This window comes from Erinaceus europaeus, chromosome 1 (assembly GCF_950295315.1).
Source record: "Erinaceus europaeus chromosome 1, mEriEur2.1, whole genome shotgun sequence".
NCBI lineage: Eukaryota > Metazoa > Chordata > Mammalia > Eulipotyphla > Erinaceidae > Erinaceus > Erinaceus europaeus.
Window position 1 is genome coordinate 75,374,585 of NC_080162.1, and position 21,555 is coordinate 75,396,139.

Genomic DNA, 21,555 nt, shown 5'->3' on the forward strand with positions numbered 1-21,555 from the left:
TTATTTCTCTTATAATATTTATTTATTCCCTTTTGTTGCCCTTGTTGTTTTATTGCTGTAGTTATTCTTGTTGACATCATTGTTGGATAGGACAGAGAGAAATGGAGAGAGGAGGGGAAGACAGAGGGGGTGAGAAAGATAGACACCTGCAGACCTGCTTCACCTTAAGATTGCTTTTGTCTATTTAGGGTCCCTTGCATTTCTATATAAACTCTTAAGATCTGCTAATCAATTTATGCAAAAATGCTTTCTGTGACTGTATTAAGTTGAAAATGTGGCTTAATTTGGAGAGTATCTCAATTTTGTGAACATAGGTTGTCATTTCATTTATTTAGATCTTTTTAAAATGTTGTCAAGAATGCTTTATAGTTTACATTGTAAAAGTTTTTGCAGGGATCCGGCAGTAGCGCAGTGGGTTAAGTGCTCATGGCACGAAGCACAAGGACCAGAGTAAGGATCCCGGTTTGAGCCTTGATTCCTCACCTGCAGGGGAGTCGCTTCACAAGCATTGAAGCAAGTCTGCAGATATCTGTTTTTCTCTCCCCCTCTGCCTTCCCCTCCTCTCTCCATTTCTCTCTGTCCTATCCAACAACAACGACATCAACATCAACAACAATAATAATAACCACAACAATAAAGTAAAAGGGAAAATAAATAATAAAAAATTAATAAAAAAAGTTTTTGTTTCTGTTTTGTTAAATGTTATTTATCTATTCCCTTTTGTTGCCCTTGTTGTTTTATTGTTGTCGTTGTTGTTGGATAGGACAGACAGGAATAGAGAGAGGGGAAGACAGAGAGAAGGAGAGAAAGACAGACACTTGCAGACCTGCTTCACCACCTGTGAAGTGACCCACCCACTCCCCCGCAGGTGGGGAGCTGGGGCCCGAACCAGGATCCTTACGCAAGTCCTTGTGCTTTGTACCACCTGCGCTTAAACCGCTGAGCTACTGCCCAACTCCCCTGTTTTGTTAAATCTATGCCTCTTTTACTTTTTTTCTGTTTTACTTTTCTTTTTTTTTTTTAATTTCTTTATTGGGGAATTAATGTTTTACATTCAACAGTAAATACAATAGATTATACATGTATAACATTCCCCAGTTTCCCATATAACAATACTAGGTCCTCTATCATCCACTAGGTCCTCTATCATCCTTCATGGACCTGTATTCTCCCCACCCACCCACCCCAGAGTCTTTCACTTTGGTGCGATACGCCAATTCCATTTCAGGTTCTACTTGTGTTTTCTTTCCTGATCTTGTTTTTCAATTTCTGCCTGAGAGTGAGATCATCCCATATTCATCCTTCAGTTTCTGACTAATTTCAATCAACATGATTTTTTCAAGGTCCATCCAAGATTGGCTTAAAACGGTGAAGTCACCATTTTTTACAGCTGAGTAGTATTCCATTGTGTATATATACCACAACTTGCTCAGCCACTCATGTGTTGTTGGACACCTGGGTTGCTTCCAGGTTTTGGCTATTACAAATTGTGCTGCCAAGAACATATGTGTACACAGATCTTTTTGGATGGTGTGTTGGGTTCCTTAGGATCTATCCCCAGGAGAGGAATTGCAGGGTCATAGGGTAGGTCCATTTCTAGCCTTCTGAGAGTTCTCCAGACTGTTCTCCATAGAGGTTGGACCAATTGACATTCCCACCAGCAGTGTAGGAGGGTTCCTTTGACCCCATACCCTCTCCAGCATTTGCTGTTGTAACCTTTTCTGATGTATGACATTCTCACAGGAATGAAGTGGTATCTCATTGTTGTCTTTATTTGCATTTCTCTGACAATCAGGGACTTGGAGCATTTTTTCATGTGTTTCTCAGCCTTTTGGATCTCTTCTGTGGTGAATATTCTGTCCATGTCCTCCCCCCATTTTTGGATGGGGTTATTTGTTGTCTTGTTGTTGAGTTTGGCAAGCTCTTTATATATGTTGGTTATTAAACTCTTATCTGATGTATGGCATGTAAAGATCTTCTCCCATTCTGTGAGAGGTCTCTTGGTTTGGGTAGTGGTTTCTTTTGCTATGAAGAAGCTTTTTAATTTGATGTAGTCCATAGGTTTATACTTGCCTTAGTCTTCTTTGTAATTGGATTCGTTTCATTGAAGATGTCTTTAAAATTTATGTGGAAAAGAGTTCTGCCAATATTTTCTTCTAAGTATCTGATAGTTTCTGGTCTAACATCCAAGTCCTTGATCCACTTGGAATTTACTTTTGTATTTGGTGAAATACAGTGATTCAGTTTTATTCTTCTGCATGTTTCAACCCATTGTTTCCAACACCATTTGTTGAAGAGACTCTGCTTTCCCCATTGAATTGTCTGGGCACCTTTGTCAAAGATTAGATGTCCATAGGTGTGGGGCCCTCACTTCTGGGCTCTCAATTCTATTCCACAGGTCGGTGTGTCTATTTATGTTCCAGTACCAAGCAGTTTTGATGACTCTGTTTTACTTTTCAATGCTATTGTATAGGAATTATTTTCTTATTTTATGCTTTCAGAATGTTTATTGCTAGTATGTAGACAAGCATTTGTTTTTGTGTACAAGTCATCTTTCTACCTAACAAAATTAACATTAAGTTACCTAGTATTATCTCATACCCATCTATATTTAGACTATCTTGTTTTGTTCCTACTAAAACCTGTATAAGAATGATATCTTGCATTTGACTGTTCTGCTTTCTAATAAGATTTATTAACATGAGCAAGAGGAAGGAGAGAGAGAGGACACAACAAAGTAATATTCTGGCATATGCAGTGCTGAGAATCAAACTTGGGACCAGATACTTTTTTTTTCTTTCTGTTTCCAGGGTTGCTGAGGCCTTGCATGGGGCTCAGTGACTGCACTATGAATCCACTGCTCCTGGAGGCCTTTTTTAAAAAAATTTTTTTAATTATCTATTTATTGGATAGAGACAGCCAGAAATCAAGAGGGAAGGGGGTGTAGAGAGAAAGAGGGACAGAGAGACACCTGCAGCACTGCTTCACCACTCATGAAGCTTTCCCCCTGCAGGTGGGGACCGGAGACTCGAACCTGGGTCCTTGTGCGCTGTAACATATATGCTCAACCAGGTGCGCCACCACCCGTCCCCCTTTTTTTAATTTATTTTTATTTTTTTAATTTATTTTCCCTTTTGTTGCCCTTTTTTGTTGTTGTTGTTGTAGTTACTGATGTCGTCATTGTTAGATAGGACAGAGAGAAATGGAGAGAGGAGGGGAAGAGAGAGGGAGGGAAAGACACCTGCAGACCTGCCACCGCTTGTGAAGTGACTCCCCTGCAGGTGGGGAGCTGGGGGCTCGAACCACCTGGAGGCCATTTTTTCCCCTTTTGTTGACCTTGTTGTTTACCGTTGTTGTTGTTGTTGTTGTTGCTGTCGTTGTTGGATAGGACAGAGAGAAGTCCAGGGAGGAGGGGAAGACAGACACCTGCTTCACTGCTTGTGAAGCAACCCTCCGGCAGGTGGGGAGCCAGGGGCTTAAACCAGTATCCTTACACCGGTCCTTGGGCTTTACTTACCTGGTCCTTGGGCTTCACGCTATGTGCACTTAACCTGCTGCACTAACCCCTGCCCCTCCCCCCCCACATGTTTTTAAGTCCAAGACACTAGCCGCTGTGCCCACCTTTCAGACCACAATTATACTTTTTTTTTTTTTTGCCTCCAGCGTTTTCGCTGGGGCTTAGTGCCTGCACCACCACAAATCCACTGCTCCTGGAGGCTGTTTTCCCCTTTTGTTGCCCTTGTTGTTTATTGTTGCTGTTATCATTATTGTTGTTAGTAGTATTGTTGTTACTGTAGGATAGGACAGAAAGAAATGGAGAGAGGAGGGGAAGACAGAGAGGGGCAAAGAAAGATAGACACCTGCAAACCTGTTTCACCACCTGTGAAGCAACCCCCCCCCCAAAGGTGAGGAGCCGGGGGCTCAAACTGGAATCCTTAGGCTGGTCCCTTCACTTCACGGCTTGTGCGCTTAACCCAATGAACCACTGCCCCGGGCCCCGCAATCATATTTCTTAAGTCTGTTTAATTATGAAGCAATTCCTTTTCCTTTAAAGCATTTTCATTGTTGCCTTGTTGGGGGAAAAAAAAAAAAAAGATGTCAAACAACTTGTAGAAATATTATACACTAGGGCCAGGCAGTGGCCCACCTGGTTAAGTGCTTGTGTTACCATATAGAGAGACATGGGTTCTAGCCTCTGGTCCCCACCTGTAAGGGGAAGGCTTCACAAGTGATGAAGCAGTGCTGCAGGTATCTCTTTCCTTCTGTCCCTCTCCATCTTCTTTCCTTCTGAATTTTTCTGTTTTAGCAAATAAAATGTTTAAAAAATATTTAAAAAAAAGAAAGAAAGAACTCACACTTAGATTATTGGCCTGCTTCTTCATAGTGCTATTTTGTTTTTCAAAGGTTTGTTTGTTTATGAGAGATAGAAGCAGAGCATCAGTCTGGCATAAGTGGTGCAGGGCATTGCAGCTGGGGCCTCAGACATGAAGCTCCTTCACTTAACTTGCTGTGCTACCTCCCACATGGCTCAAAGAGATTTTCTTCTTCTTCTTTTTTTTTTTTTTAGTGATTAATAAGATTATAAAATAATAAAGGTATAACTCCACATCACTTCCACCACTAAAGTTCTATACAAAGGGATTCTTTTTTTTTATTGGGGGGATTAATGGTTTACATTCAACAGTAAAATACAATAGTTTATATGTGCAGCTTCACACATAATAGTCTAGCCTCTACTCCAAGTCTTCCTCTGAAAATCTTCCACATTATGTTCTAGGACCTGAACCCTTCTCCCAACCCCAGAGTCCTTTACTTTGGTGCAATACACCAACTCCAGTCTAAGTTCTGCTTTATGTTTTCCCTTCTGTTCTCATTTTTCTTTTTTTTTTTTCTAGTAATTTTTGCTTTTTTATTTGTTTTCATAGGCTAGGTTTGTCCTGTGTTTTAAAGTTCAGTCCTGGGCAGGAGTAGATAGTATAATGGTTATGCAAACAGACTATCATGCCTGAGGTTGCAAAGTCCCAGGTTTAATCCCCTACACCACCATAAGCCAGAGCTGGGGAGTGCTCTGGTAAAAAAAAAAAAAAAAAATTCAGTCCTAACCATTATGCATTATGGGTGTCCATTTATCAGAATGAATGTTCACTGTCATTTCTGATGATAAAGAATGACAAATCTGATATTTTACTTATGAGAGTTCCAAACAGACAAGTGCTTTACCAAACAATATCTTCACACACCTGCACTCACTTAACTAAATGAGATTCCTACAAAATCACAGTTGTAATTTGGAGACTTTTTTTTTCCTTTTTTTTTTTTTATTGGGGAATTAATGTTTTACATTCAACAATAAGTACAATAGTCTGTACATGCATAACATTTCCCAGTTTCCCATATAACAATACAACCCCCACTAGGTCCTCTGAATCCTTCTTGGACCTCTATTCTCCCCACCCCCCGACCCCCACCCCAGAGTCTTTTACTTTGGTGCGATACGCCAATTCCATTTTAGGTTCTATGTGTGTTTTCTTTTCTGATCTTGTTTTTCAACTTCTGCCTGAGAGTGAGATCATCCCATATTCATCCTTCTGTTTCTTTTTTTTTATTATTTTATTTTATTATTTATTTATTTTTTTTCTTTTTTATTTAAGAAAGGATTAATTAACAAAACCATAGGGTAGGAGGGGTACAACCCCACACAATTCCCACCGCCCAATCTCCATATCCCACCCCCTCCCCCGATAGCTTTCCCATTCTCTATCCCTCTGGGAGCATGGACCCAGGGTCATTGTGGGTTGCAGAAGGTAGAAGGTCTGGCTTCTGTAATTGCTTCCCCGCTGAACATGGGCGTTGACTGGTCGGTCCATACTCCCAGTCTGCCTCTCTCTTTCCCTAGTAGGGTGGGTCTCTGGGGAAGCTGAGCTCCAGGACACATTGGTGGGGTCTTCAATCCAGGGAAGTCTGGCCGGCATCCTGATGACACCTGGAACCTGGTGACTGAAAAGAGAGTTAACATACAAAGCCAAACAAATTGTTGAGCAATCATGGACCCAAAGCTTGGAAAAGTGGAGAGGAAGTATTAGGGAGGTACTCACTGCAAACTCTAGTGTACTTCTGCTCTCTTACTTTGGTGCCATACTCCAAACTCAGTCAATTTCTGCTTTGCGTTTCTACTTCTTCTTCCTTTTTTTTTTTTTTACATGCATAACATTCCCCAGATTCCCATTTAACAATACAACCCCCACTATTTCATTCATCATTTTTCATGGACCTGTATTCTCCCCAGCCACCCACCCACCCCAGAGTCTTTTACTTTGGTGTAATACTCCAATTCCATTTCAGGTTCGACTTGTGTTTTCTTTTCTAATCTTGTTTTTCAACTTCGGCCTGAGAGTGAGATCATCCCGTATTCATCCTTCTGTTTCTGACTTACTTCACTCAACATGATTTTTTCAAGGTCCATCCAAGATCGGCTGAAAATGGTGAAGTCACCATTTTTTAAAGCTGAGTAGTATTCCATTGTGTATATATACCACAACTTGCTCAGCCACTCATGTGTTGTTGGACACCTGGGTTGCTTCCAGGTTTTGGCTATTACAAATTGTGCTGCCAAGAACATATGTGTACACAGATCTTTTTGGATGGGTGTGTTGGGTTCTTTAGGATATATCCCCAAGAGAGGAATTGTAGGATCATAGGGTAGGTCCATTTCTAGCCTTCTGAGAGTTCTCCGGACTGTTCTCCACAGAGGTTGGACCAATTGACACTCCCACCAGCAGTGTAGGAGGGTTCCTTTGACCCCACACCCTCTCCAGCATTTGCTGCTGTTACCTTTTCTGATGTATGACATTCTCACAGGAATGAAGTGGTATCTCATTGTTGTCTTTATTTGCATTTCTCTGACAATCAGGGACTTGGAGCATTTTTTCATGTGTTTCTCAGCCTTTTGGATCTCTTCTGTGGTGAGTATTCTGTCCAAGTCCTCCCCCCATTTTTGGATGGGGTTATTTGCTGTCTTGTTGTTGAGTTTGGCAAGCTCTTTATATATGTTGGTTATTAAACTCTTATCTGATGTATGGCATGTAAAGATCTTCTCCCATTCTGTGAGAGGTCTCTTGGTTTGGGTAGTGGTTTCTTTTGCTATGAAGAAGCTTTTTAATTTGATGTAGTCCCATAGGTTTATACTTACCTTAGTCTTCTTTGTAATTGGATTCATTTCATTGAAGATGTCTTTGAAATTTATGCAGAAAAGAGTTCTGCCAATATTTTCTTCTAAGTATCTGATAGTTTGTGGTCTAACATCCAAGTCCTTGATCCACTTGGAATTTACTTTTGTATTTGGTGAAATACAGTGGTTCAGTTTCATTCTTCTGCATGTTTTAACACATTGTTTCCAACACCATTTGTTGAAGAGACTCTGCTTTCCCCATTTAATAGTCCGAGCCCCTTTGTCAAAGATTAGATGTCCATAGGTGTGGGGGCTCTCTGTTCTCATTTTTCAAGTATGTGTCCTTAACCTGGTGTGTCACCACCAGGCCCCCATTCTCATTTCCCTAATAGACTGGAATTCATCTGTTCTTGTACTTTGTCTTGGTGATTAGAATGTGAAGTTTTCTAGTTTAGACAATAATCTATGAGGTCGGAAGAAGGCAATTTAATTCCTAATCTGTTTTCAATAGTTCATAAGCTAATCAGCTCGAGCTTCTGAAACAGACTTTAGTTAGCATGTTCACTCCAGTGAAACCCCGGCAGCACCTCCCTCTTTACTCTTTTCACTTCTTCCACTTGCTCCTCTTTGGGCAGAAGTGACCTTTCCACATTCCTAAGACTGACTACTTTTCACACCTGTCGTAGCTCAGAGTGCTGTACTTCTAGTGCTCTGTCTAGGACAGGAACCAAATATCATTTGTGTCTATACCTCAGCTCTTTGTATGATGATTACCTATAGTACTTGCTCAGTAAATGTTTGCTTAGTAGCTTGACTCTTAGTAATGACTCCCAACATGTGAGAATAGATAGCTAATACTCTGCAATATATTCTTTCTCCACAAGTCTTCACCCAAGTATATTTGTTCTTACAGGCATCTTATTATAGAAAACTTTATCCCTCTGGAAGAAAAGAGTAAAATTATGAATAGATCCTTCTTTGATGAAGAGGAAGACCACTGGAAATTACATCCTATAACCAGACTTGAGTAAGTTACTATTGATTTTAATTAGACTTTAAAGTGGGAAGGAGGGAAAGAATGCTAATAAGTAGAATTGATCAGAAGAGTATGGAAATATGCTTTTTGTAATGTTGTTTACACTTAGAATAAATTGTATCTCTGACTCTGTGGTCTCCACAGGCTGATGAGGTAAAGTCTGATGATGAGTATAGCATTAAAAATTAGGAGACTATATCACGTGAACACTGTGACCATTCTCTAGTTACTACATTTCAGCTTCCCCAGCTGTCAAGTGAAACATGCTAGGCCAAGTGAGGGGAAGTACCTAGGAATTATCTCTTTTCAGTCTGACAGAGTTAAGAAGGATTCTTTTTTTTTTTTTTTTTTTTTTACCTTCTGCTCATTTCTTTTTTTTTCTTTAATTTTTTAAATTTATTTCTTTATTGGGGAATTAATTTTTTACATTCAACATTAAATACAATAGTTTGTACATGCATAACATTCCCCAGTTTCCCATTTAACAATACAACCCCCACTATGTCATTTATCATCCTTCATGGACCTGTATTCTCCCCACCCACCCACCCACCCCAGAGTCTTTTACTTTGGTGCAATACGCCAATTCCATTTTAGGTTCTACTTGTGTTTTCTTTTCTGACCTTGTTTTTCAACTTCTGCCTGAGAGTGAGATCATCCCATATTCATCCTTCTGTTTCTAACTAATTTCACTCAACATGATTTTATCAAGGTCCATCCAAGCCTGGAAAATGCTTTCTTCCTCTCCTTCTCTTTCTTCCTCTGGTAAGCCAATAATGCGTATATTATTTCTTTTGAAGTCATCCCATAGGACTCTGTTGTTGTTTTCAGCATCTCTTAATCTCTTTTTGAGATCTCTTACTTCTTTTTTAGTTGTCTCTAATTCATCCTCAATCTTACCAATTCTTTTTTTAAAAATATTTATTTTATTTATTTATTCCCTTTTTGTTGCCCTTGTTGTTTTATTGTTGTAGTTATTATTGTTGTTGTTGTTGTTGGATAGGACAGAGAGAAATGGAGAGAGGAGGGGAAGACAGAGAGGAGGAGAGAAAGATAGACACCTGCAGACCTGCTTCACCGCCTGTGAAGCGACTCCCCTGCAGGTGGGGAGCCGGGGTTCGAACCGCGATCCTTAAGCTGGTCCTTGTGCTTTGCACCACCTGCGCTTAACCCGCTGCGCTACAGCCCGACTCCCCAATCTTACCAATTCTGTCTTCAGTCTCATTGATTCTATTCTCTCTGCCCTCTACTGTTTTCTGGAGTTCATCTATTTTGTTGCCCTGCTCTGATACTGTTTTAGCTTGTTCAGCTAGTTGCATTCTTAGCTCAGCAATTTCAGCTTTCAGCTCTCTAATGACCATGAGATAATTAGTATTTTCTTCCATAGTCTCATTTGTTGTTCCTGTATTTCTGATTACAATTTTTTCAAGTTCTTTACTCACTCCTGTTATTATTTCCTTAGCTAATGTTTGGATGTTGAACTCGTTATTTTGTGCTTCACCCTCTGGAGGACTTTTAGCTGGACTCTTGTCCTGGTTCTATTCTCCAATATTTTTTCTTGTTGTTTTAACCATTTTATATATTATGTTATGAGTTCCCTTTATCAGTGCTTTTCAAATTATTGATCACTATTGCCTGGATTGACTTGTGTCTATATAAGTTAATTAAAGGGTTTACAGTGGTGGAAATTAACAGTTGTTTTAATTCCTGAGTTGGAGCTCAGTGGTTTAAAAGCCTCTTTTTTTTTTCTTCCCTGTAGGCTATGGGTGCCTGAGGGCTTTTAAACTATCAATAGGCTTCTTAGCTTAATCAATTACTCCTGACCAAGAGACAAAGCAGGGTGTGACAGAGATAATCCAGTGGTTATGCAAAGAGACTTTCACAGCCTCTCAGCTATGCCACCGAGGTATAGGTCTTCTCCTGAGTTTCCTGGTTAGATCTCTGTCCTGTGGTGTCCCTCCCTGTCGCTGCTCCAGATTCTGAGGGCAGTAGCAATGGAGACTCAGAGTTGCACTTGGTGAGTCTCTGGGGAGTCCTTTCCTCCCTTCAGCTGTCCTCTTGTTAGTGGAGCAGACTGGAGGTGGTGTCTCAACTGATAAACTGCTGAACTGTTAGCAGTCATTTAATCTATCCTTAGGCTCCTCTCTCCTCTCTGTCACCAGCCACACGTGTTTGTACTCACTGGTGATTTACTGGGTTCCTGTGGTCATTCTAGTCCTGTCTTGTTTCGGTCCCGGGTGGTCTCCTTTGGTATTCCTAGTTGATCTGGGAGAGTTAAGGAGAGGAGAGGAGAGAAAGTGATCATCTGCTCGTAGCTCCGCCTCCAGAAGTCGAATCAAGAAGGATTCTTAGTATAATGTTGAAAAAATTCTCTGTCCTTCTGGAAAAAGTAGGATTTGCTTGTCAACGACATGTGGGAGGAATGTTGGCAGATATGTTTCATGCCTAGAGTCTAAGAACTGGGTGGGGCTGGCAAGATAGCTCACCTAGATATATCCTGCTTTGTAATGACCATGATCCAGGTTTGAACCTGGTCCCACTGTACTGGCAGACCTTTTGGTGCTATGGCTTCCCCCTCAACCCCCCCCTGCACCCCTCTGCCGCCACACACACACTTACTTTCTGAAAAAGTTGGCTTAGAGCAGTGAAGCCCTAGTAATGACCAAAAAAGAATTGGATGATGACTTAGATCCCTTCCAACTTAAAAGATGTGTGGCACTCACACTTGAATTAGAAAGCAACTCGAGCAGAAATATAAGCAGCTTCTTTGCCATTTCCATGTCAACTCTCAGTCAAAGGAGTTAGCTGTTACAGGTTTTTTCTAACTAAGGCAGGAGTAGAGTCTCCTTCTTCTTCTAGCGTTTGCCCTTCTTCTGTAGCCAGTCAACAGCATCAGGTTGAGCCTGATGTCTGCTTGTTGCTGGCTTTGAAAGTGACTGGGATCCATGTGTATTCAGTCGGCTAGGAAGGATCGTCAGTTTCCCCAATAAATGGGTACTCATGGGATGCACCCTGAGTATCAGTGCCACAGGACCAAGGCTGGGTTTGTGAAAGACACTGGGCCAGAGCTTTAACCATGGCAGTCCATTTCCAGGAATCAGCAGATGATGAAGCGACCAGTCTCAGCTGTGGGATATAAGAGACCACTGAGCCAACATGCGAGAATGTCTATGATGATTCGTCCAGAAGCTCGATATCGGGTGAGATGATTGTTCTTTCATTTTTTTCCCCTTTTTTTAAAAAGGTTTTTGAAAATTTAATTTTTATTTATTTATTTATTTTTGCCTCCAGGGCTATCACTGGGGCTTCGTGCTTCTACTATGAATCCACTGCTCCTGGAGGCTATTTTTTCCCTTTTTGTTGCCCTTATCATTTATCATCATTGTTGTTATTGATGTCATCATTGTTGTTATTGATGTCGTCATTGTTGGATAGGACAGAGAGAAATGGAGAGAGAAGGGGGAGAGAAAGATAGACACCTGTGTCCTGCTTCACCACTTATGAAGCGACCCCCCTGCAGATGGGGAGCCGGGGGCTTGACCTGGTATTCTTGCGCTGGTCTTTGTGCCATGTGCACTTAACCTGCTGCTCTACCACCCGGCTCCCTCTCCCCCCCCTTTGTTTTTATTTATTTATTCCCTTTTATTGCCCTTGTTTTTTTTTTTTTTTTTTTGTAGTAACTGTGAAGCGACTCCCCTACAGGTGGGGAGCAAGGGTCTCAAACCGGGATCTCTACACTGGTCCTTGTGCTTCATGCCATATGCACTTAACCCACTGCACCTGACCCCTCCCCTCTTTGTTTTAGAGGACTTTAGATTAATGTAAGAATGGAGATAGTTATATGACCATGCAGATGCAGGTGAAAAGACACAATATGTTCTGAAGTTATACAACAATGAGAACTAGAAGTATATATTTGAAGAAGAACATTTTGTACAAAATGTGAGTTCATTACCTACAGTTGGTGTCAGTAAATTCAATTTAAATTTTCTTTATATTCATCTATATTTTATAAATGAAAGGAAGCATAAAAGCTGCATAGCCTGTGCTTCCTCTCTTTCTCTCTTTTGTGCTGGTAGTCAGACTAAACTCAAGGCCTCCTAATTAACTTGTGCTTTACCACTGAGCCACATTCCCAGCCCTAACCTGTATTATTTTTATTTTTCCTTGTTTATTTTTCATACAGTACTAAGGAATGAACCCAGGGCCTAACACACATGTAATACTGCTAAGTTATACCCTCAGGGAAAAAATTGTATTATGTTTTTTTTAGGGAGAAAGAGAGGGAGGAAGGGAGAGGAAAGGAAGGAAGTAGAGATACCAAAGTACCACTCCACTGTCCATAGAGTTCTGTTGGTGTTGTCCATAGTGTTCCCCTGTGGTGCTGGGTTCAAACCCAAGGCCTCATGTATGGTAAGGCATGTATTTTTATCTGGACCCCTGTTTTTTATAATGAAAAATTTCTCTTTAAACATATTTAGGGTGCAGCCATGGAGGTTGCACAATGGCTAGAAGGTTAGACTTGGAAGCAGGAGATCCCAGTTTTGATCCCTAGCATTGCATGTGCCAGAGTAATGCTCTCTCTTTCCAGTAAATAAATAAAATCTAAAAAAGCTTTTAGGACAGCTGCCCATAAGAATTCTGTTTTATGCCGTTCTGTTTCTTATGCTTGATTGTATTTTATTTTAAAAAATCTATTTTGAAATTCTTAAACTGATATATGTGTGCATATGTATGCAAACTGATATATGTGTACACACAAACAAACACACATTTTTAATTCCAGGCCGAGGAGATATCACAGAAGTAACACACCACTTCATACCCAAGGCACCAGAGGGCCGAGGTTTAATCCTTGGCACCACCATCTATATGTAGAACTAAAAAATGTTCTAGTTTGTTTCTCTTGAAAATAAATAAATCTTAAAGACTTTTAAAACATTTAAAAACGATCATTTATTGATATTAACTATTAATATTAGAGAGCTCACCAGAGCATCACTCTAGCACATAGGGTATTGGGGATGGAACTCAGGACCTCATATTTCCAAGTTCAGCGTCATACTCTTGGTACTACCTTCCAGGACTTTTGTTAACATTTTTTATTCTTTCTTGGCAGTCAGAACAGTCAGGTTAGAATTAGCTCTTCAGGTATTCTTGGCACTGAATTATTTGAAGTAAAGAAAACAAAAATTTTGGGTGAGGATCAGTGGTACAAGGATCTGCACAAGGATCCCGGTTTGAGCCCCTGGCTCTCCACCTGTAGGGGGGTTGCTTCACAAGCTGTGAAACAGATCTGCAGGTGTCTCTCTCTCTCTTCCTCTCTGTCTTCCCCATCCCTCTCAATTTCTCTCTGTCCTACGCAAAAAAAAAATTAAATTAAAAAATGGCCACAAGAGCAGTGGATTTGTAGTGCAAGCAGGCACTTAGCCCCAATAACCCTGGAGGCAAAAAGAAAAGAAAAGAAAAGGAAAGAAAAGAAAAGAAGGAAGGAAGGAAGAAAGGGAGAGAAAAAGAAAACCAAAGTGGCCTGGAGGGATAGCATAATAGCTATGCAAAAAGACTGTCATGCCTGAGGTGCTAAGGTCTCAGGTTCAGTCCCCACACAACCATAAGCCAGAGTTTCTTCTTCTAGCGTTTGCCCTTCTTCCGTAGCCAGTCAACAACGTCAGGTTGAAAGCTGTCAGGAGCTGCTTGTTGCCGGCTTTGAAAGTGACTGGGATCCATGTGGATTCAGTCGGCTAGGAAGGATCGTCAGTTTCCCCAATGAATGGGTACTCACGGGATGCACCATGAGAAGGTCGATCCAATGCATCCCAAGTAGTAAGCCAGAGTAGTACAGTGCTATTATCTTTCTCTCTGTTTATCACTCTCTTCTTACTAAAAGAAACAAAGTATTTAAAATAAATAAGAAAACAAGCAAAAATATGATGTGTTAGCTGATGTTTTTCTATAGTGGAAGATGACTGATATCTTAGGGTCTTCATAAGTACTTTTCTAGTATTTTCAGAGTGTCTGTCTCATATGTAATTTCATGTTTTGAGTTAAAAATATGTTTTTAAAACCCACAAGTCTTGGGAGTCGGGCAGTAGCACATCGGGTTAAGCGCACATGGCATGAAGTGCAAGGACCAGCCTAAGGATCCCGATTTGAGCCCCTGGCTCCCCACCTGCAGGGGAGTCACTTCACAGGCAGTGAAGCAGGCCTACAGGTGTCTATCTTTCTCTCGCCCTCTCTGTCTTCCCCTCCTCTCTCCATTTCTCTCTGTCCTATCCAACAACAACAATGACAACAATAACAACAACAATAACTACAACAACAACAACAAAAAAGGGCAACAAAAGGGGAAATAAATATGCAGGTTAAGCGCAGGTGGCGCAAAGCTCAAAAGGCCAGCCTAAGGTTCGAGCCCCCGGCTCCCCACCTGCAGTGGACTTACTTCACAGGCAGTGAAGCAGGTCTGCAGGTGTCTTTCTTTCCTCCTCTGTCTTCCCCTCCTCTCTCGACTTTTCTCTGTCTTATCCAACAAAGATGACATCAATAACTACAACAATAAAACAACAAGAGCAACAAAAGTTTATAAATAAATAAATATTAAAAAAAAACAAGTCCAATATGTGAGTTTCTAAGGGGCTAGTCTGATCCAAAGGTAAAATTTTAGGTGGTGATTCTCTGATACTTTTAATAACAGATCTATTTCATTAAAGAGATTTTTATGAAGTACCTCAGTACATGTGTACTTGGGGAATCAGGAAGGTAGCTCAGAGGGAGAGCACATGCCTTATACACATAAGGCCCTGAGTTTGATTCCTGGAACCATATGAAAGACTGACAAAGATAAAACAAGTGAAACTTCATGAATGTTGCAATGATGCTGTGATTTCTCTCTTTTATAAAATAGAAATTGGGCTAGGGAGGTGGCTCAGTAGTAGAGAGCACATGCCTTACATGCTGGATACCTTAGGTTCATCCACTAGCACCATACTAAAATAAAATCAAACTTAATGCAGTAACACATGTAGGACTAGGGAGACAGCATATTTATGCAAATAACTTTCAGGCCGAGGCTCTGAGGTCTTGGGGTCAATTCCCAGCTTCATATGTGCTGCAATGATGCTCTGGTTCTCATTCTCCTCCACCCCTACAGATAATTAAATAAACAAATCTTTAAAAATATATGCACAGCATTGGCAGAATAGTTCATTTGGATAGTGTGTTGCTTTGTCCTATATGTAGCCAAGGTTCAAATCTGGCCCCATTGCATTGAAGGAATCTTTGTTGCTGTGGTCCTGTGTTCTCTCCCTCTCTGCAACACACACACGCACACACGCACACACGCACACACGCACACACCAAACTTGGATTCTCAAACTTGAGATTCCAGGTTTGATCCTTAACATTTCTTTTTTTTTTTTCTTTTTGGTCCTATCCAACAACAACAGCTATAACAACAATAACAGATACAACAAGGGCAACAAAATGGGAAAAATAGCCTCCAGGAGCAGTGGATACTTAGTGCTGGCACTGAGTCCCAGCGATAACCCTGGAGGCAAAAAAAAAAAAAAGACAGTGAGAACATTTGGTGCTTATGTGGTAAAAAGGAAAAGAAGCTGGGAAATCTTTTTTAAATATGTTCCATGCTTAGATTCCCACATAATGCGATGGGCCTAGACTTGTGGTGGATTTCTCTCCCTCTCTCTCTCTCTCTCTTTTCTTTTAAATTTCTTTATTGGGGAATTAATGTTTTACATTCGACAGTAAATACAATAGTTTGTACATGCATAACGTTTCCCAGTTTTCCATATAACAATACAACCCCCACTAGGTCCCCTTTTTGGACCTGTATTCTCCCCCCGCTCACCCCAGAGTCTTACTTTGGTGCAATACGCCATGATCCCTAACATTTCATGTGACAGAGTGATGCTCTGGTTTTCTTTTTCTGTCTCTCTGTGTCATTAATAAATCTTAAAAACTGATAAATGGAGCCACTCCCTCTCTTTGCTTTTTCCTTGCAGCAGCCCCTCCTGTCCCACCTGGGACTTTGGAACTTGAACTCCATCAAGTGGGAGGAACTAGAGGAGATGTAGAACCATAGGTGTTCTTCCCACTACATACACAGCTCCATATATAGGGGCTAGTGGAAGGCTGCAAAGGATATCAAGTGAAGGGATTATCTTTAAGACCAAAGGCGGGTGGTGCAGGAGGTGGTGCAGTGGATGAGGCATTGGACTCTCAACCATGAGGTCCCAAATTCGATCCCCGGCAGCACATGTACCAGAATGATGTCTGGTTCTTTCTCTCCTCCTATCTCTCTCTTGAATAAATAAATAAATTCTTAAAAAAAAAAAAAAAAGACCAAAGGCAGGGTCTAATCTGATATTTATTTATTTTTTAATTTATTTTTTTAATATTTATTCCCTTTTGTTGCCCTTGTTTTTTATTGTTGTTATTGATGTCATCGTTGTTGGATAGGACACAGAGAAATGGAGAGAAGAGGGGAAGACAGAGAGGGAAAGAGAAAGACCTGCAGACCTGCTTCACTGCTTGTGAAGTGACTCTCCTGCAGGTGGGGAGCTGGGGGCTCGAACCGGGATCCTTACACCGGTCCTTGCACTTTGTGCCACCTGCACTTAACCTGCTGTGCTACTGCCCAACTCCCTAATCTGATTTTTAAAGTGTGGTTACAAGCACTTACACTGCCATGCATGCCCTCCACATACCTCATAACCATACCTGTCTTCCTCCCTGCTGCAGTAGAAAAGGTCATCTAGAGACAGACTGGGAGTATGGATCGACCAGTAAACACCCATGTTCAGCGGGGAAGCAATTACAGAAGCCAGACCTTCTACCTTCTGCAACCCACAATGACCCTGGATCCATACTCCCAGAGAAATAGATAATGGGAAGGCTATCAGGGGAGGGTTGGGATATGGAGATCGGGTTATGGGAATTGCGCGGAATTGTACCCCTCTTATTCTATGGTTTTGTTAATGTCTCCTTTGTTAAATAATAAAAAAAAGGTCATCTAAACTTTTTTTATCTTTATTTATTTATTTATTGGATAGAGGCAGCCAGAAATTGAGAGGAAGAGGGAGATAAAGAGAGAGACAGAGAGACACCTGCAGCATTGCTTCACCACTCATGAAGCTTTCCCCTTGCAGGTGGGGATCAGGGGCTTGAGCCCTGGTCCTTGCGCATTGTAACACGTGCACTCAACCAGGTGCACCACCACCAGCCCCTAATCTAAACTTTTTTTTTTTTGCTACCAGGGTTATCGCTGGGGCTCAGTGCCTGCACTATGACTACACCTCTGCCACTGGTTTTCTTTTACAGAAATAGAAAGGGAGAGAGAGATATCTGCAGCACTACTGCACCACTTGTGAAAGTACTCCCCCCTCCCCTTTAGAGGAAGACTTCAAGCTTGAACCCAGGTCCTCATGCATGGTAATTGTGTGCACACAACCAGCTGTGCTGCCACCTGGCTGTCCTCTCTAAACTATTAAGGATGCCTATCCTTTATACCTTTTTGTATTTTCATATTGTTTCCAATAATTTATTTTTCTAAGTATTATTCAAAGGGGAACAGAAAAAAACACAGAGAATCTGAAAACAAAACTCACCTGTAATCCTATCAGGAAAAAAGTTTTAAAAAGATATCACCCACTTCCCCAGAGACCCACCCTACTAGGGAAAGAGAGAGGCAGACTGGGAGTATGGATCGACCAGTCAACGCCCATGTTCAGCGGGGAAGCAATTACAGAAGCCAGACCTTCCACCTTCTGAACCCACAACGACCCTGGGCCCATGCTCCCAGAGGGATAGAGTGGGAAAGCTAGTGGGGAGGTGACGGGATATAGAGATTGGGTGGCAGGAATTGTGTGGAGTTGTACCCCCATCCTATGATTTTGTTAGTCTCCTTTCTTAAATAAAAAAATAAAATAAAATAAATAAAAAAGGTATCACATCACGCAAGCACTTAGGTTCTGAGAGGCATGCAATTTGCAGCTGTGTTCATAGAGGGAAGTGGTCTAGATTACTTGTAATCTCTGTGTCTGATTGAAGGCTGTGCTTCTGCAGGCAGAAAACATTGTACTATTAGAGCTGGACATGCCCAGCAGGACTACCAGAGACTATGAGGGCCCTGCCATTGCCCCCAAAGTCCAGGCTGCACTGGATGCGGCACTGCAAGATGAAGATGAGATACAGGTGGATGCCTCATCATTTGAAAGCACTGCAAATAAGAAATCTAAGGGCAGGTGAGTGGCTTTTGATTGCTTGTATTAGAACAGAATACGTTTGAACAGAGACTTGAAGATAGAGGAAGGGATGAATACTTTTAAAGTCATGGAACACTTTATAGAACACAAAGTAGAAAACATTGCTATATTACTCCTATGTTTATTCTACCAACATTAATGTTCTAGGTGATATGCCAGTTATGCTAATTATATAATATACAAGTTCCCCACCTATAAGGAACATCTTTCTTTGTGAAATTAGGGACAGTTTTTTGGTCTCCACTAGTTCTAAGTGCTTTAAAATATTTATCTTTTAATGATTTACTGCAGAAACTCACAAGGTAGATATTGTCACTGATCTTATTTTACAGATTAAGTGGAAAAAGAAAAAGAACAAACAAAAAACTACTGATACTTTCAGTGCTGAATTTACATTACCCTTGTGCCACGTGTGCTTAACCCCCTGCAAACTTTATGTGTGTGTGTGTGTGTGTGTGTGTATACCAATTTAGAGAAAATGGTCAAAATTTGACTTGTTTTTAAATTTATTTTTATTGCTGCCAGGATTATCACTGGAGCTTAGTATCTTCATGATGAATCTGCTGCTCCTAGTGATCTAGTTTATTTCTTTTTTTAAAAAGATTTTATTTATTTATTTATTAATGAGAAATATAGGAGGAGAGAGAAAGAGCCAGACATTACTCTGGTACATGTGCTTCTGGGGATTGAACTCAGGACCTCATGCTTGAGAGTCCGCTGCTTTATCCACTGCACCACCTCCCGGGCCACTATTTTTTCTTTTAAAGAAAAAATAGAGACAGAGAAGTTGAGATGGAAGGGAAAGATAGATAGACAAAGCAATTGACCTACATCAGTGCTTTACCACTTGAGAAGTTTTCTCCCTGCAGGTGGGTCCTTGTACATGGTAATGTGTGAATTGTACTGGCTATGCCACCACTTGGCTTCTGAATTTTTATTTTGGTGGAAGAACAATTGCTGAAAGTCAGAGTCACTTCCCTGAGATTTCAGACCTTGGTTGGTAGATCATGTAGACATAAGCAGACATTCAGGCTGTACCAACCCAGTTGCTTTACACTTAAAAGATTTCAGGCTGTTGAAGAAAGGCCACCTTGAAATGGTAATGGTATTTGATGAGAAGTAATCTGATCTGTGTAACACCCAGAGATGACCCATGTGATTTACACCTGTGTTTGACTTTTTCAGGCCAAAGAGTGGCAGGAAGTCGGGATCCTCTTCCTCAGGAATGTCTGCCTCTCAGCTTTATCCACAGTCTCGAGGACTGGTTCCAAAGTAAACCAGTTCTTCTTCTCCCAGGGTGTAAACAGTTGCCTTCTGAGAGAAGAGATGAGCAAAAATCTGCAGAGAGAACGTGAGCCCAAGTTCAGAACCATTCCCCTGGAGAGAAGCAATGGCCTCTTTGCAGATTAACCAACTTAATCTGGTTGAAATGTGCTGGTCCTAATCTGGTGCTCTGCTCCTCTGGGAAACGTCTTTTAATTAGCATCTCAGAAATGCATGGGTAAGGTAATGTGCGGTAGTCTGAGTGGAAAGCAAGAGAATGACCAGTGACCTTGCTTCCCTTCTTCCTTGCCTCTTCTCCCCACCCTTCCCTTGTCATCCCTTCTCCCCTCTCCTTTTCTGGCCTGTTTTTGACACTGGGCTCCCTAGGGCAGAATCAGAAGTCTTTGGAGCCTCAGGATAAAAATGACAGTGAGGTTGAAAAGTGAGAGCTCTAGAACTTAAATGGGTGCCTACTCTCTAGGCATAAATGAGAAAACTCATTTGGGTCCAAAGTTCAGATAGGCACAATGCTTTCATGAACCTTAGAAAGAAGTGGATCTACCTTTTGGGATATGCTAAATGAGGAAATCTTCAAGGAAGCTACCAGTTTCTGCTCCTGAAGTATTAAATGTCAGAAGCAATAGAAATAACATTCCCTTTGCTTCTTTATAGAGAGTTTAGGGGAGCAACTTCTTCAAAACCTCAAAACTATGACCATCCTGTCAAAGACCTAAACCTATAAGAGGATATCATGCCCATACACCATGTCACTCTTCATTTGTCACCATCTTTTGAACATCCCTGCCTAGGCCTACCCTCTGCTTTCAGAGCCTGCTCTACATGGATCTGTTTTGTGGGAGAAAGCAGACATACTCTATCTTCTCTGATCCGACAAGGGTTGGAAGAAAAAGACAATACTGTAGCACTTTGCAATTCTCCTTTTTTGTTTCAGATTTGCATAGAGAACATAAGGGAACTAGGCAGCCATGAGGTTCAGTGTAATGTGAAGGAAAGACAAAACAGATGAAAGCATAAGAATCCTGCCTGCCTTTAATAAAAAACTCATTAAATCCTAGAACCAACCCCAAAGCCTCTCAGCCCTTGGCAGAGCCTAAGATGGTGGTGAGGAATAGCTGTGCTATTGAATAGGTTCAGAGGAGAGCATTAAGAATACCCGTTTACATAGACTAGTTTGATTGTAAGGTTTAGTTCTTTGTATTTTATTATTGAAATTCAAAGCTTTGTTTTGTATTGGTCAGTAGGTGAATGTTACTCATCTCCCATCCCCCAGAAGCTCATTAAATCTGTGTGGGTGTGCAAGCACAGTGGTGCCTGTGTTGAGTGTGTTCATGTGTGCCTGGAGAGAGAGAGAGAGAGAGAGAGACCAAGAACTTGCCCAATTTTAGAAATACACGAATGTGCAGTTGCTGCCTTTGTCTGTATTAAAGGCCCATTGAATGACTAATCCAGGCTGGAAGAGCCCCCACGTGGGTATTTGAGTCCATGAGCCAAGCCTGAGGGAACATTATGAGTACCCAGGTCTGCCCCACTAAGACACCTTGCTGGCATGGTGTCTCAGGAAGGTAGTGACTCAGGTGGGCCTTGAATTATATTTTAACTTAGCTGCTCAGTTCCCAGGGCACATTTCTGGCTCAGAACCCATGGGAAAGAGGAGGTACCAAGTGCAATGTCTTTGCATTCTGCACATGGAGAGCTGTCATTTGGCAGCTGCTCCTTTTAAAGGAACCGTTCTTTCTGAACCAAGAGCCCTTTTCAGCAGTTCCCAGAGCATAATGAAGCCTTCCCTCATT

The 21,555-nt window shown here is 41.3% G+C and overlaps 1 protein-coding gene across 2 annotated transcripts in view; it reads left to right on the forward strand.

The window, feature by feature from the left end:
• The window catches only part of KIF3B (kinesin family member 3B), a 58,271-nt gene extending 37,207 nt beyond the window's left edge, over window positions 1-21,064 (forward strand). The window contains exons 6-9 of one of the 2 annotated variants that reach the window (XM_060188453.1): window positions 8,082-8,195; window positions 11,299-11,404; window positions 18,282-18,460; window positions 19,667-21,064. In XM_060188453.1, coding sequence (XP_060044436.1) covers window positions 8,082-8,195; window positions 11,299-11,404; window positions 18,282-18,460; window positions 19,667-19,757 — 490 coding nt within the window. In that variant the 3' untranslated portion in view covers window positions 19,758-21,064. The remainder of the gene's footprint in view (window positions 1-8,081; window positions 8,196-11,298; window positions 11,405-18,281; window positions 18,461-19,666) is intronic. The other variant, XM_060188457.1, reaches the window with a different exon arrangement.
• Window positions 21,065-21,555: the final 491 nt, after the last annotated feature.